Source organism: Pseudorca crassidens, chromosome 1, assembly GCF_039906515.1.
Source record: "Pseudorca crassidens isolate mPseCra1 chromosome 1, mPseCra1.hap1, whole genome shotgun sequence".
NCBI lineage: Eukaryota > Metazoa > Chordata > Mammalia > Artiodactyla > Delphinidae > Pseudorca > Pseudorca crassidens.
The window spans coordinates 133,167,444-133,180,792 of NC_090296.1; the positions used below are offsets into that span (position 1 = coordinate 133,167,444).

The following is a 13,349-nucleotide window of genomic DNA, read 5'->3' on the forward strand; positions in this document are numbered from 1 at the left end:
CGTGCACAAAACCAGAATCACAGTTGCTACCTTCAAAATCTCTCTCCATCCTTTGTTCCTCAGCTCAGTCCGTGACCCCGTAATCCACCCACCACCCAAGCCAGGAACCTCACAGCCACCCCTCCCCTTTCCTTCACTCCTGCCACCCATTTCTTATTCAAACCCACATCTCATTGATTCTGCCTCTGAAATACCTCTGGAATCCAGCCTCTATAGCCACCACCACCGCCTCAGCTCAGAGCCTCCAGGGCGCTTGCTTCGTAGGGAAAATATGAGCCAGAGGCGCCGGAAGCCTGGGTTCCAATCCCTAGGTCATGGCCAGCCAGCTGCATGTGTGACCCTGGGGAGGACAGTTTATCTCTGTGAGGCTTTCTCATTCATAGACAAGGAGCAGTGATTCCTTGGTGAGGTCTGAGCTGGGTGATGCAGAACATGCCCAGGGCACCCCCCCCCACCCGCTGCCCCAGACAGGGCAGGGTCTCGTCCCCGCTGCCAGCCCTTCCAGGCTATCCTCAGGCACAGCCATCTCTCCCACACAAATCCCACCAGCTCACTGTGGGGCTGGAGAGCTCTCACTGGTTCCGCTTAATCTGCAGAATGAAGTTCAGAGTGCTTAGCTTGGACAAGGCCCCTTAGGAGCTGGCCCTGGTTTCTCTCCAGTATCATTTCCAACCATCCTCTGTGCTTGGCGAGCTTCCCCCGACTCCCTTCCCCTCTCCCTTCCTCCCTGCATCCTTGCAGCATGTGTGGTCCACTTGTCTGGTTGTTATGCTACCTATGGACATGCCGATCACCAGCATCTGACAGAATTTTCAAGTGTGTAGATCAGCATCCAGCCTGCCATCTGTCATGTAAGAGCTGCGGATGGTGATGAGCAGGCAGGAGCTCTGTGATCTCAGGCTTGGAACTATAGACTCTGATGTTTGGGGCGTATTCAGAGCAGCTTTGGCAAGGGGTGCCATCCAGTTACTTTTTGGTTTTTTTAATTGTCTGTGGAACTGTCCTAAGACAGATAAAAGTCAGTACAGCTTGAGCACTATAATACATAAGAATCTATTCTCTTTTTTAGCAAATGTATGCAATTCCACCAATAGTTATCAAACTGTATACAAAGATTATTTTACTTGAATCCATCATTTGAACTATTATTTCAGAATACACTGTACTTCGAAAATAAAAATGACTTTACTCCTCCATCGGCACTTATTTAATCTTTTTACAAATAATTCAGGGTTTGTTTTTTTTCTCTTTTATGTACAATACTGTTTACCTTCAGAACTCCTAGTTCATGATAGGCAATAAAGGAATTCTCAAGGATTTTTTTCCCCATACTTCCAGCTAAATATAAACAAAGGACACGAGCAGTTTGTTCACCTCATGACATTTTCTTGTTTCCCATTTGTTTCTGCAGCAACGTATGAAAACTTCATCCATCTGATCATTGCTCTGCCCATTGCCGTTCTGTTGATAGTAGGAGGGTTGGTTATAATGCTGTACGTCTTCCATAGAAAAAGGTGAGTGACTTGGTGAAAAGTTCAGATACTTTCTGTGTCTGACTGGTTTGATGATTTGAACCCAAGTTAAGATGAACTTTTTGAGAAGTTTGAGGAATTATCTTATGGATCAGAAAACCTGATTTTCCAATCAAATGTACAGAAAAAAGAGAATATTTTCTAATGATTCAACAACAGAAAAAGACTTTTTCTTTGGAGTCTGGATCATCCCCACACTGGTTGTCCCATCACAGATAACGCTGCTTGTGCAAAGCTTTTTCAAACATGGTATTTTAACCCTGTACATCAAATAAGCCAACAAAGTAATTTCCAACAAAGTAAAGAAACAAATGTTTCTTAAAAAGCTCTAATTTGAGGCCGTTGAAGAAGCCAAAAGAGGCGTTAGCAAGTGTGGTGGAGCTGTCCTGACAGTACCTCCACTACCCCTTCCCGGTCCTTAATGAATCAGAACAAATAAAACTGAGGTAACAAAGATGAAAATATATATAAAAGTATGTGGGGATTTTATTTTCTAACCTGAATTTCATCCTTTTTGACAGAAATAACAGCAGGCTGGGGAACGGAGTGCTGTATGCCTCTGTGAACCCGGAGTACTTCAGTGCAGCCGATGGTAAGCTTCTAAACTACAGTCACTGTCTGGGGTCCCAGCTCAGGAGCTTTGGGGAGTGTTACGAATTCAGGGGAGGAGGCTTGCATTATTTTGAGGGACCTTTGGCCTCAGATCCATCTTCATTAACACTTTTTTTTAAACCAATGTTTTGAGCAGTTCACTGAATATGTCAAAAATTCTGGGACTGTCTGGGCTGCCCCAAGGAAAAATGGGCTTCAGAGATGAATGTGGCCAGCACAGTAATCCATTTATTTAATTGCTTGAAATTTTATGCTAGAATGAAAAAATCTGTATAATTGTCAACATCTAGTTGGAAGATATGCTGCAGCTGACAAAACAGTCCTTTTAAACTAGTTTGAGCTTGAGTTTCATGTCATTATAATTGTCTTTGATCACTACGGCTTCTCTGATTTTTGTATCTTGGAGATTTTCTGTTCATTCCCTCCTGACTGGGGTCTTCACGATTCTTACCCTCATGGCCTGTTCACATTCCCTCTGGTAGTAACTCATGAGAGCCATTTAGTTAAACGTCTGAGATGGTCTGACTTGGAAGGTTTTTTTCCTTATTTGCTGTCTTGTCTTCCAAGTTTGCCAAAATCCTAACTTTTCAAAGTAAGTCAGGGTGAGACATTGGTCACTGGGTACCACTAACTGGCAGTTTGCTAGAGACGTTCACAAATGCCATCCCATTTGATCCCTGCATCCCTATAGGATGGGTTGTCTGATGCTCATCTGTCTGTCAGTGGGGTAACGAGGCTCAGAGGGGAAACTCACCCTGGTCACAGAACTAGGCAGTTGAGAAATCAGGATGAGGCAGCCCCTGGCATCTTGCTGACATGTGATGCAGTCACTGTGGGGAAGGACTGTGAAGTCCTGGGGGCTGGGGAGACCGGCAAGCTGGCCCACAGGAGCAGCTGGCCAGGGTTTGTCAAGTGAATAAATAAGTGCATGGAATCAGCTGGATGTGTTTAGAAAACACGTTTGCCTCGCTCATGCTTCAGAAGTGGAAGTGTGTGTGCAGGAGACGTGAAATAAAGAGTCATGATTATTCTAATTGCTCATCCTCAAATGAGAAAACAATTTAAAAGCACTATATAAGTGTGTAAAGTTTTATTAATGTGATTTCTTTAATAATTTCTAATTCAAATTGTGTTTACAATAAAGCCAATCAAAAGCAGACTCCTCTGAATGTGAATCAAGTGTAGAATAATGAGGACATTCTTCTTCTTTATATAAAGGTCTCACAAAGTTGTATTTTTTTTTGTGTGTGTGTGTGTGGTACGCGGGCCTCTCACCGCTGTGGTCCCTCCCGTTGCGGAGCACAGGCTCCGGACGCCCCGGCTCAGCGGCCATGGCTCACTGTCCCAGCCGCTCCGCGGCATGTGGGATCCTCCCGGATCGGGGCACGAACCCGTGTCCCCTGCATCGGCAGGCGAACTCTCAACCACCGCGCCACCAGGGAAGCCCACAAAGTTGTATTTTTAAAAGACATATATATGTACACACACACCTACATGTCTGTATGTATGTGTGTGTGTGTGTACATATAAGGCTCAGAGAATGTTCTGGAAGGATACACACCAAACTTAAAAGAGTAGTTACTTGTGGAGAGGTTCTTTTTCTTTAAAATAAAAAGGCAAGACGATTTTTATGCATTGTTTGAATAAATAATAGGTTTTTTTTTAATCAAGTAAGGTGAGGAGTCATTACACACTTAATGGAATTTATAAGGAAAATGCAAGTCCACTTCCCACTCTATCAGTGTGGAGTAAGGCTACTGCAAAAATCTGCTCAGTTTTGAAATAAAGCAAGAAGATTGGCATTTGTAGCTTTGACTGTGAAGGATCCAGGAAGTTTAGAGAGAGCACAAATACAATCATATCAGACTCTAACGGCGATTTGAATTCAAATTTTGTGTCTTTCCAGAGTGCCTTCATAATATTTCTTGATTCTTTAAAAACAAAACAAACAAACAAAACTTATTGTCACCCAGGCCAACAGGTAGGAAGACTGTCACCTTATTTGAACTTAATTTATTCAGCCTTTTGACAAGCATCTTATAGCTAGTTTCCTCAAGGGGCAACAAAATGACATTGCAGTTCAAAAATGCTTTAAAAACTTCTCTCTCCAAAAGCTAATCTGCATGTCACCATTCTCCAGAGTACACTGAAAATCCCCTCCAGGGAAACGCTGATAACATTGTGCACGTAAACCTCTCCTGCCTGGCAGGGCTTAGGACTGCTGGCTAAAGTCAGAGCTATTGGGTTGAATCAGCTACCTCCCAGGGAATGAATGTGATTGGTTTTAACTCCATGTTTCATGGTGTGTTACATCGTTAATTCTGATTAAAAGCAAGCCTGGATTTTCAGAGATAAATGGATATATACAGTGTCTCTTTATACTTTCTGAGGGGTATCAGGAAGAGTCTTATCTACTGGGTTGTCTTGCATACTGACTCTCCTAAGTGAGCATCAGCCCCTTCTTCAGGGCTATAAACTGTCTAAGCCATATGGAGGTTGTAATTCCATTTGTGAAATTCCTGAACACATACATACGTACTATGAAATACAAAAATGTATGTGAAAGAAAATTCTAGATTGATTAACATAGTCCATATTGGAAATTCCTTAGAGGTGTAAATTGGTGGTATCTCCTGGGCCTAATTTATAGGCATCTTTGCTTTAAGATATCACTTAAAGGTAGATACCTGGGACTTGGGGGTGTCGGAATATAGCTGTCAATCCACTGCTTCTCTTACATCCAGCTACAGGCCCACGGTTAACATCTGAAAGCCTAAAGGCAAACAGAAGCCATTCCAGGTTCTCAGTCCTTCTGCATTTCTAAGCCAGGACCACCTCTTTCCTACCAGTGGAGCATGCCAAGGGTTCCCCTCTCAGGCAAGGACGTAAGCACACAGCATTAGAAGAATATGATAATAATTGAAATTTCTTATGGAGCTGTAGAACAGGTTGATTTTATTTTAGTTCTCGCCTGCCCATCAGAGTGGTAGGATGAATCCTCTGTTTTGTTTTCTTTCTTTCCTCCCTTCTTCCTTTCCCTCTTTCTTTCTCCTTCCTCCTGCCTAGAATTATTTATTTATTTACTTAAACCAAATTGAATCTGACCAGAAGCATAGGCTGGACAGGAAATCATATTCAGGCTTAGTCATTACCAAGCCCCACCCCCCCAGCCCCTCACCCCAGTGGTGGGAGGTCCCTGAGTTCACAGGCCCCAGGCCTAAGCCCTCGGGAGGTCCTTCTCATCAGCTGTCCCTCCATGCTGGTCACCACTGAATGCCCCTCGGTGCCAGAGCTCAGTTGCTTCCGTACCTCGTTCATCCCTCCAGGGTCTCTGGCAAGGCCAGAGAAACTGTCCAGACTAGAGCAGAGCTACCAATGGAAATATAGGGCCAGTCCCATAAGAAACCTGAAATTTTTCTAGTAGCCACATATAAAATAGGAAAAAGAAACAGGTGAAATACATGTTGATAAGGTTTTCTTTAACTCAGTGTATCCAAAATATTATGTTTTAATATGCAGTCAGTAAAAAAGTTACTGAAATATTTACATTATTTTTTGAAATCCAGCATGAATTTTATACTTATAGCAACATCTCAAATTGGACGACTTTCTGGTTCTTATATGCTGTTGGTATCTTTGAATTATCTAGAACTCCTTGAGGACTTGAAATTTTAGTGTTTGACTGTACAGTGGCCTTGCTGAAATCCACAGCCTGTGGGAGATTCCAGAACAAGCCATATCCTTGTCTCCTGATGTTCTCCTCCGTGGGTTCTAGGAAGTGGCATCTTGCCCTCTTTGACCTGGAGTTTGCCCAAAGCACGTTGTTTCAGTTCTGGCCTCTTCTTCCCCAGTGTACGTGCCTGACGAGTGGGAGGTCGCCCGGGAGAAGATCACCATGAGCCGGGAGCTGGGACAGGGCTCGTTCGGGATGGTTTACGAAGGTGTCGCCAAGGGCGTGGTCAAGGATGAGCCTGAGACCAGGGTGGCCATTAAGACGGTGAACGAGGCTGCCAGCATGCGCGAGAGGATTGAGTTTCTCAACGAGGCCTCGGTGATGAAGGAGTTCAACTGTCACCACGTGGTAAGAGAAGGGCCCCCATGTGTTGGGGAGCACACTTGTGGGTTTGCTGTCTCGCCCTGTCTTCTGTAGGGATCCCCCCCATCACCCCACTGTTCCTTTAGACACTGTGCACACGAAGGTTCTGGATGTGATGCAGGGCTGGCCCGTGAGCCCCAGTGGCCCATCGTATGGGCTCTGCTCTGGGCCAGACGGTCCCAGCGGTGGGAGAGCCGCAATCGTGGGCAGCCCTCACCCTCTGAGCCCTTCTCTCTGTCCTTCCTCACAGGTGCGCTTGCTGGGCGTGGTATCCCAGGGCCAGCCGACGCTGGTCATCATGGAACTGATGACCCGGGGGGACCTCAAAAGTTATCTCCGGTCTCTGAGGCCAGAAATGGAGGTCAGTTTTGATTTTCACTGACATCCCATGTTAACTGTTCCCTTTCCTTTAGAACCTTCCCCCAGAAAATACTGCGTCCTTAAATCCTTTCCCTTTTCTTGCCCCGTGCTTGGTTCTTGGTCCTGTATATGAAGGAGTTCCCTGACTAGAGAGATACCTGGATCTTTTGTGAGAGGCACTTGCCAGTCCGCAGGTACCCTATTACTCAAACCCCTGTGTGCTTTTGCTGCTACATCATTCCCTCCACCCCCAGTCACCTCCTCTACCACCGTTTCTCTCTGACTCCCACCCACAGACCATGTCTGCACTGCTCCCTCCCTGGAGCCTTTCCTGCCCCCCACCCCAGCCAGGAGTGCCTGTCTCCTCCACTGCCTTCTCTCCTGGACGGGCTTTCTCTTGTTTGGTTCTTGGTGGATCCCCATCTAGCCCATTATGTTTCCTGTCCATCCCAGACCCAGTGTAGCTCAGTGTCGTGCTTGTCAGAGTTCACTGTCAGGTTGACTTGATTCTTGTGCCGGGTGGTTTCCCTCCCAGCTCTGTGCGCAGACACCCACTCACTCACAGGCCCCCACCTGACGTGTGCCCCTTCCCCTCCTGTGGGCAATCTGAGCCTTTGAAGCCGAGGGAGCCCCATTTCTCAAGCCCTGCATCCACATTTCAGGCTTTATCCGGAATCAGTGTCTTGCTTGAGCTTCTGAATGATCATCACCTCAGCTGCACAGTGATTTCTACTTAGTATCAAAAAAATATCAATTTGTGTTACCATGGTGTCTCCCCATGAACCCAGCTTTGTAACATTTGGAGGAGTGACTTTTTTTTTTTTTTTTTTTGCGGTACGCAGGCCTCTCACTATTGTGGCCTCTCCCGTTGCAGAGCACAGGCTCCGGACGCGCAGGCTCAGGGGCCATGGCTCACAGGCCCAGCTGCTCCACGGCATGTGGGATCTTCCCAGACCGGGGCACGAACCCGTGTCCCCTGCATTGGCAGGCGGACCCTCAACCACTGCGCCACCAGGGAAGCCCTGGAGGAACGACTTTTAAGAGTATACTGGGAGATAAACACTTAGAAGTGATACCAGCAACATCTGCCTTTCACTTGGCTGCCTTGGTGGGTCTCAAGTCCTCACTTGGACCCTGACTTTGCTGCCTGTTGAGGAAGCTTTGGGTCTGCTTTTGTGCCTTGGATCCTCCCCTTTCTCGACCCCTCTTGAATGTCTGTAGCCTTTCTCTGTTTGAGCTTAATCTTTTGTTTTCTTCTTTTAATTGGCAACTTAATCATCTCCCAAGTAGTAGTTCCTTAATTTTTGTTCCAAGCACTTGTTTATTACACGTTGCTTCCTTTACTCACAGCAGATGATGCATGTGGTTCTGCAAGGTCTGCGAGGCCCAGTGTGGACTGAGGCCCTGAGCAGGGCAGTTTGCAACACATCCACCCTCTGCTCTGCCCAGCGTGGGTCCCCAACTCCCCTGGATCTTAGTGCCTTTTCCCAGCTCACTTTGTAATACACAAGCCAGCACAAAGGAGAAAAGCTTCATCAGCTGGGTAACTGGAGATGTGGTAGTATGTTTCTTATCAGATTCATGTAAGGCACCTCTGAAAAGTCTGAAGCACTTACTTCCTTCGTACCCAGTTTCAGGCACAGAATAAAAATTTGCAACACATAGCCCTAGTCCTGGCTCTGCCACTACCTGTCTGCGTCCTCAGGTGGCTGCTTCAGGCTCTGGGCCTTGGTTTCCTTATGTGTAAAATAAGAGGGTTGGGCAAGATGACTACTAAAGTCCTTTTCAGATGAAAAATTAACTTTAAAAAAAAATTTATTTATTTTTGGCTGCATTGGGTCTTTGTTGCTGTGCACAGGCTTTCTCTAGTTGCGGTGAGCAGGGGCTACTCTTCGTTGCGGTGCGTGGGCTTCTCATTGCAATGGCTTCTCTTGTTGCAGAGCACAGGCTCTAGGCGCCCGGGCTTCAGGAGTTGTGGCATACAGGCTCTAGAGCACATGCTCAGTAGTTGTGGCGCACGGGCTTAGTTGCTCCGCGGCATGTGGGATCCTCCCGGACCAGGGCTCAAACCCGTGTCCCCTGCATTGGCAGGCGGATTCTTAACCACTGTGCCACCAGGGAAGCCCCCCAAAAAATTCACTTTTAGATTTGTCAGATTTAAAGTTGTTCTTTCTAACCCATGTCAAGTATAAAAATACGTATGCTTATCCTGTGGTTTCATTATATTCTACTTGGCATCTTCCCCCAGTGAAGATTCATTCATTTCCCTCACTAAATGCGGATGCTTGTGTATACGCGTCTTAAGTAGTTCTAAGCAAGTTAAATATTTCTGTTTTCTAAGACGTCTGAAAGAATGGCAGTATTAGCACCATGAACTGACAGAATGTCAGCCCTCTCCTTCAATACTTAAAATCAGGTTCCTTTTTTTGATTCTGTTTTTCATATTAATATTATGAAGCGCCACTTCTAATAAGCGCCTAACTTAATATTCCACAACTTAAGTATTATGAGCATAAAGTTAACATTTTACCTGCCAATTTCCTGGTGTACCGTGCATATCTAAAGCCCTGAAAAGGTTAAAGAGAATGTTAGGTCCTGAGGGAAAAAGGCTCCTCTAAGCAAGGCCCCTTTGTAAAGGAAGGGGGTAGTTTTGGCTTACCCTTTGGGTCATCACATCACTTCCCCAGGCAACTCAGTAATGAGGATTTTAAATCACCACAGACAGTCCTGATAGTAGCTTTAGAATTCAAGTGGAGGGAACCAACCCCCAAGTACTTGGAGAGTTGTTATACTGCTCCTAGAAGCCAGCTTTGGGGCAGAAACTAGCACCTCACTGGGCGAAACCAGCATTCCCTGGGTGTGGACCTTGGCCAGGCACTGGCGGACACTTGCCATGCCTGGTCCCAGGTCATCCTCCCAGCAGTGACCCCGCCTCGACCCCATGTGAAAGAGCCCAGGCAGGAGGCCAGACTGTCTGATCCTAAAGCCCAGGCATGTTCTTCCTGTGGCGCAGGGTTTGAGCTGGGAAGGGGACGTGTGGGACCTGTCAGAGCAGGATGGCTTTGCTGTGTTGTGACAGATGCTCTGTAGTCAGGGAAACTGAGGTAAAGTCTGTTGAACTCACACAAACAAGAGGTGGTCAGCATCTAAACTGGGGGTGCTGATTGGTTTCTACACTTTCTTTTAGGATAAAGAGGCTTGGACACACATTTTATGTAAAACTTTTCTAAATGGATTTATTATTTGGGGGTATTTCTTCTCAATTCTGAAGTCGGTATGTTGCCCTTCTCTGCAAAGAGGAAACGTTTATCCGTGTTACCTGTCACTGTTGGACATTGGTCCCCTCCAGAATAAGCTTCTGCTGGACTTAAATGAACTGTCAAGGGCTTGCTTTCCTCAGCACCCACAGAAGATAATAATCCAAGGAATGCCACTCTGTAAGGTGAACAAATTCATCTTGATGGTTTTGTACTTTAGAAGAAAGTTGAAGGGAGAGAAAAGGATTAAATAACTTAATGTAGGAAATAACACATCCAGTGTCCATTCAAGAAACCCGTTTGCTTATTTCCACATGGCCTTTGTAATGTCCTCTCCCTCCTTTTCCCTGTATGGAGTTGGATTGTGGAAATAAAAGGAACACATACACTAATTGGAATTTGAGTATCCAGAATTTTTAATATCAAAAATTGCTGGTTTCACTTTAAATGATGTTGGCCCCACCCAAAATCGAAGATGCTGGTCCTCCCAAGTTGTGCTAATAGGTGCTTCTCTCTGCAGCTTTGTGATGTGGTCAGAGGGCAAGTGCCATGGCCTCCTTCTGAGCCACTCCTGGTTTCTTAGCAGAATGACCTGTGGTGCTCAGATTGAACAAAGGTGGATTTGCAAACCGTGAAAGAACACGGGGAGGGAAAAATTCCTAAATTCTCACGTGGATTTTTTTTTTTTTAATCTCCAACAGAATAATCCAGTCCTAGCACCTCCCAGCCTAAGCAAAATGATCCAGATGGCTGGAGAGATTGCAGATGGCATGGCATACCTCAACGCCAATAAGTTTGTCCACAGAGACCTCGCTGCCCGGAACTGCATGGTGGCCGAAGATTTCACAGTCAAAATCGGAGGTGTGTCCTTAGCTTTCCAGATCTGAGCAAGAACTAAACTCGCACATGTTTTAGGGACCAAGTGGGCATTAGCCTGCCTGTGGAGAGGTTTTCCAATGCGTCCCGTGACTGCAGAGTCTTACTCTCTGGAATAATGTGATTGTGTCCAGTCAATAGTCACAAACCCAGCCAGCCTGGCTGTAATCCTGATAGTTCATGGGCGCAGTGGTCCAGGCAGTGGCCAAGGGTGAGCTGAGGCCATGGTCCGTGAGGTTGCCTCTACTGGCACTTGAGGCGTTTCTTGGCAGAACAGTTCTAAGCATTGTTTCCAAAAATGGTTGAGACAGTGTCCTCAGGTGATTTTGACTTGTGCCTAAAAGTTGCCCTCCATACTACCAGTATGTCTTCCAGTTTTCCAGCTTACAAGGAACATTGTCTGCCTCACAACAACCGGGGGTCCATGGCGTTTTCTAAGAGGTGAGGTCCCCGATGGTGAAGCCCGTGCACAGAGCAGAAGTGGTTACAGGATGAGGGAAGACCGCTGCTTTCTGGGGTTCACACCCGAGCTGGTCAACCTCGGAGCTCTTGATCTTTGTTGCAAGCCTTACTTATTAGCTAACTAAACTCCTCCTTAGACCCCTTGTTGCCACCACCCACTGTAACACCAAAAAAGGGGGGTGGTCACTTGTTAGGAATTTACTTTGGACTTTAGGTTTGGTTTTTACTTTGGTCCTTGAATCTGCCTGATAAAACACATAAAACATCAGGGCTGCACGGGAACCACCTGCTCTTCCCACTGTGAGATGATGATGTTTCAGGAAAATGCTGAATATTTATCCTGAGAAGCTACAGGAAGACTTTACATCCAAAAACTATTTAAACCTCTTTGTTTAGCTCTTGAACTGTCTGTTCTGGAAGTGCTCGCCTTCCTTTAGCAGTGTTTTTGGGGTTTTTTTAACAATGAATTTGAATGAATATTTTGGCCCTTTGGTGAGCAATGAGTATCCCCTCTAGAATGGTTTCCCAAGTGGGGATAGGCATCTTTCTCTTTCCTTTGTAGGAGCTAGAGGTAATGGATGGAGCCATATCGTATAGCAAATATCCTTGGCCATCAGTTATTCCGTGTGTCCTTGGATTGGCCCTTTGAGGCATCCACACATTTGACACCCCTGAAAGTCTGAGGCTGTCTTGCCCTGGGGCTCTCAGGGAAGAGCCCCTATGGCTGCTGCCTGGGCTTCCTCTGTGTACCCTGCTCCCTCCCCTTCCCTTCTCAGCGAGGACCCAGATTGCTCCCACAGAGATGCCAACCAGCTCCCCTTCCCCAGCTGCAGAGCCAGGCAGGCACTAACTAAACTAAATCCCGGTTCTGCCACTAACAGACGTGAGGCTTGCGGCAAGTGTCTTTAAGTTCTGTGAGCCCCAATTTCTTGACCTCTGAAATGGGGATGATGCTGTAAGAGAGCCATGAGATGCTGGGAAAGACTCGGTGCAGGAAAGCACCAGGCACCTACGTGCTGGGTGTGGGGCAGGTCCTCGGAAATGGAGACGTTAGTGTCTGTGGCCTAACTCAATTCCTTCTCCTTTACTTCCCTGCTCGCCCTCACTGCGGGAGAGCTGTTTTTGTGCCACTTGCCATTGGAAGTCCAAATCAGCAAGGACTCTATTTGCTGTTTAACCATGTGGCATATTTATAGTGATGTTTTCTTTGTACTGTGTTTTTTCTTCCTGAAATTTGAAATTTTTCTTTTGGGTTAAGGAGGAAATAATCTGTGCTTTTTTTCTGGGATTTCTGTCTTTCCTTTTTGTGCAAGGAAAAGCAGATCCTCTATTTGCACGTCACTGGATAATTCAGAGATAAAACTTTAGCACTTCGTTTTTATTCTTCGCTAGGATTCAAAAATGTTTTTCTAATGCCCAGTGTCCCATGGATTACAAATATGACAAGCAGTTTTACCAGAGGCAATTCGATGGCCGTTAGCATAGTACAAGGAAATTATGTTGATTAACGTCCAAGGAACTTTGTTCTCTGTGTTTGCTTTGTAGCCTTACCTCTTTGTGGCAGAGTTAGAGACATAAATGAACATTTTAAAAAGGAGAGCAGCCCTTTCTCCTGGGAAGGAGAACGGAAGAGTCCCTGTAAGAAAAGGTTACATGATTGAGTGGAAAATCAAAATCTGACAAAGAAGCAATAATTTAGGATTATAAAGCAAGCCTGCCATCAAACATAATTATGTGACATCTTCTAGAGACATGGAAAATGGAAGACATTTTCAAAAATGAGTGGGAGTATTATGTTGAAAAACATTATTGAGTAATAGCTTCAGGGGCCTAGTAAATACCGTCTCTTAGGCATCTTACTGTGTACTTTTTTCATCGTGAATTGGTCCTCTCAATATTTTCCCCCTTATTAGATGGTGAAACTACTTTCTTTCCTCTGATAATGAGGCAGTGTTACTAAGTAAATAAAAGTCAACATGCTCCTGGCTATTTGATCATGTTTTTAAACCACATACAAATGACCTTTGCTCTACTCAGTACATATTTTCCTGATAAACTATGGGTCCTGATAATTTGTAAGATGCCTCTCATTTTAAATGCAATGAGGGAACTACCTTCTTAAAAGAATCACATTGTAAATATATTTAAAGGCAG

General features: G+C 45.5%; 1 protein-coding gene across 3 annotated transcripts in view; it reads left to right on the forward strand.

Annotated features, from left to right (window-relative positions):
* Positions 1-13,349, forward strand: part of IGF1R (insulin like growth factor 1 receptor) — a 307,863-nt gene that overhangs the window by 272,259 nt on the left and 22,255 nt on the right. For all 3 annotated transcript variants that reach the window (XM_067756101.1, XM_067756082.1, XM_067756091.1), the window contains 5 exons: positions 1,412-1,514; positions 2,054-2,124; positions 5,996-6,225; positions 6,491-6,601; positions 10,559-10,718. In XM_067756101.1, coding sequence (XP_067612202.1) covers positions 1,412-1,514; positions 2,054-2,124; positions 5,996-6,225; positions 6,491-6,601; positions 10,559-10,718 — 675 coding nt within the window. The remainder of the gene's footprint in view (positions 1-1,411; positions 1,515-2,053; positions 2,125-5,995; positions 6,226-6,490; positions 6,602-10,558; positions 10,719-13,349) is intronic.